The 2,000-nt window shown below is 35.2% G+C and overlaps 1 protein-coding gene across 1 annotated transcript; it reads left to right on the top strand.

Annotated features, from left to right (window-relative positions):
• The first annotated feature begins 400 nt into the window (after positions 1 to 400).
• On the top strand, positions 401 to 1,343 carry LOC108994863 (nudix hydrolase 3-like). The gene is made up of 3 exons (XM_035688791.1): positions 401 to 692; positions 839 to 981; positions 1,202 to 1,343. Exons 1-3 carry the CDS (start codon positions 401 to 403, stop codon positions 1,316 to 1,318), a joined length of 552 nt encoding a protein of 183 aa, XP_035544684.1. The 3' UTR covers positions 1,319 to 1,343.
• Positions 1,344 to 2,000: the final 657 nt, after the last annotated feature.

Genomic DNA, 2,000 nt, shown 5'->3' with positions numbered 1-2,000 from the left:
CTACACCGATCGAATTCTAATTAACCAAACCATTTTTGGTTGAATCTTTTCACAATTCATGTACTGATCTCAACCTCAAGGTATCATATATATATGGTGCTCCACATGGTTTATATATATGATCCCCAGATATATAGCATGGTTTATATTTGGGTTACATTAGAATAAAATAATATTAGGGATACACTAATAATTAGGGGAGAAAAACATTACTCATGATTCGCATGCACCACAATATCTGCCAGCATAATACACAATTGCACTTTTTTTAAGATCCCATAGAATAGAATGGTAATTACAACTTTATATCCCATAATATTGGTCCCCTGGCCTAGCTTTACAATTTTTTCTTTATATAGAAAATGTGCATGGCTTGCCCAAAACGTACTCCATTAATTAGATGGCTTATCTCGCATCTCATGAGCCGTGCCAGCTTGGTGAAGAGATTTCTGGAAACCAACTATTCCAAAGACTTGCAAAGCAGCTTCAGTTACCAAGACTAAAAAATGAAAAAGTAGATCAGAAGGATCAATATTGTAGTATTAGGTCGGATTTTGGATCAGTTGTCAAGTCTCCTTGTGTCAATTGGACGGAGAGAAGAGCGGCGGTTCTGATTTGTCTCTTTGAAGGCGAAGAAGGTGAATTACGAGTTATTCTCACCAAGAGATCCATGAAACTGTCCTCTTACCCAGGTAGATATACACCACATATGTAGATCATATATATATGTGTCATGTGTGTGTGGACCTTAGTGCATGTTGGCACAGAAAAAGTATATATTGAAATAATTACAGGAGTGCATGAATTGATGCGATGTATGTTTCCATGTGACAAACAGGGGATGTAGCTTTGCCTGGTGGGAAATTTGAGAAAGGAGATGCAGATGACTCGGCTACTGCATTAAGAGAAGCCATGGAAGAGATAGGATTGGAACCTAATCTGGTTCGAGTTGCTGCCACTTTAGAGCCTTTTATTTCTCAGGTGCTAGCTGCATGTGTGGTTCATATCATATTTGATGATTTTTCATTTGATATCTTGTTTTGAATTAGCTGAATATCATTTTTTGTTATGTCACTTGATGATCATGCATGCAGCACCTACACAAGGTTGTCCCTGTGGTAGGCCTACTTGCTAGGAAATGAAATTTCAGGCCTTCACTCAATACAGATGAAGTTGATAATATTTTCGATGCTCCTTGCAGGTAAGAAAGGGACCAAGGAAAGAGACCGCCGGCCGGGGTGTGGTGTCATGTTTTGTGTTCCATTTATGCTCCCACCAGACTCAAGTCCCATATCAACCATTCTTATTGAAAAGATAAATAATATCCATCACTTTTCGAGTTATCATCGTTTCATTAGACATGCACCACCATATCATGTTTTCAAGCATTTTATATTAGAATTTGCACTACTTTCAACCTGCGTGCTCTTAAAATGTTTAAAACAAGATAACAATCCGAGTGAATAAGAACAAAAGCATGAAAATAACTAGTGTCTGATAAACCAAACGGTTGTTTGGTAATTAGCTTCCCGGCTGGCAACACAACTTGCAGGGACATTTTTTGATAACATTAAAGCCCGGGATATGAGATGAGATGAGATAGTTTTAAATAAAAGTTAAATAAAATTTTATTAGAATATTATTTTTTTAATATTATTATTGTTTTGAGATTTGAAAAAGTTGAATTATATATTAAATTTTATGTGAGAATTTGAAAAAATTATAATGATAAGATGAGATGAAACCGTTTCTATATCCAAATGATTCTTAAATGATGTCAGATAAATAAAAAAAAATAGCAAATAATTTCTAAACATCTAAAAAGGATGGTTTTATATAAATGCGCACTTTGTATATCACATGCATGGGTCGTTACAAAACTTTGCTCAGCAGAGAAGGCAGAAATGAATTAAACTTGCTTTTTGAAAGTCTCTCAATAAAGTAGATAGATAATAATCGGGTACGTATGGGCCATAGCATTAGAGTTATGATGATCGATA

The sequence above is a fragment of the Juglans regia genome, chromosome 3, assembly GCF_001411555.2.
Source record: "Juglans regia cultivar Chandler chromosome 3, Walnut 2.0, whole genome shotgun sequence".
In the NCBI taxonomy this organism is placed as follows: Eukaryota; Viridiplantae; Streptophyta; class Magnoliopsida; order Fagales; family Juglandaceae; genus Juglans; species Juglans regia.
This window is presented reverse-complemented; position numbering and strand designations above follow the sequence as displayed.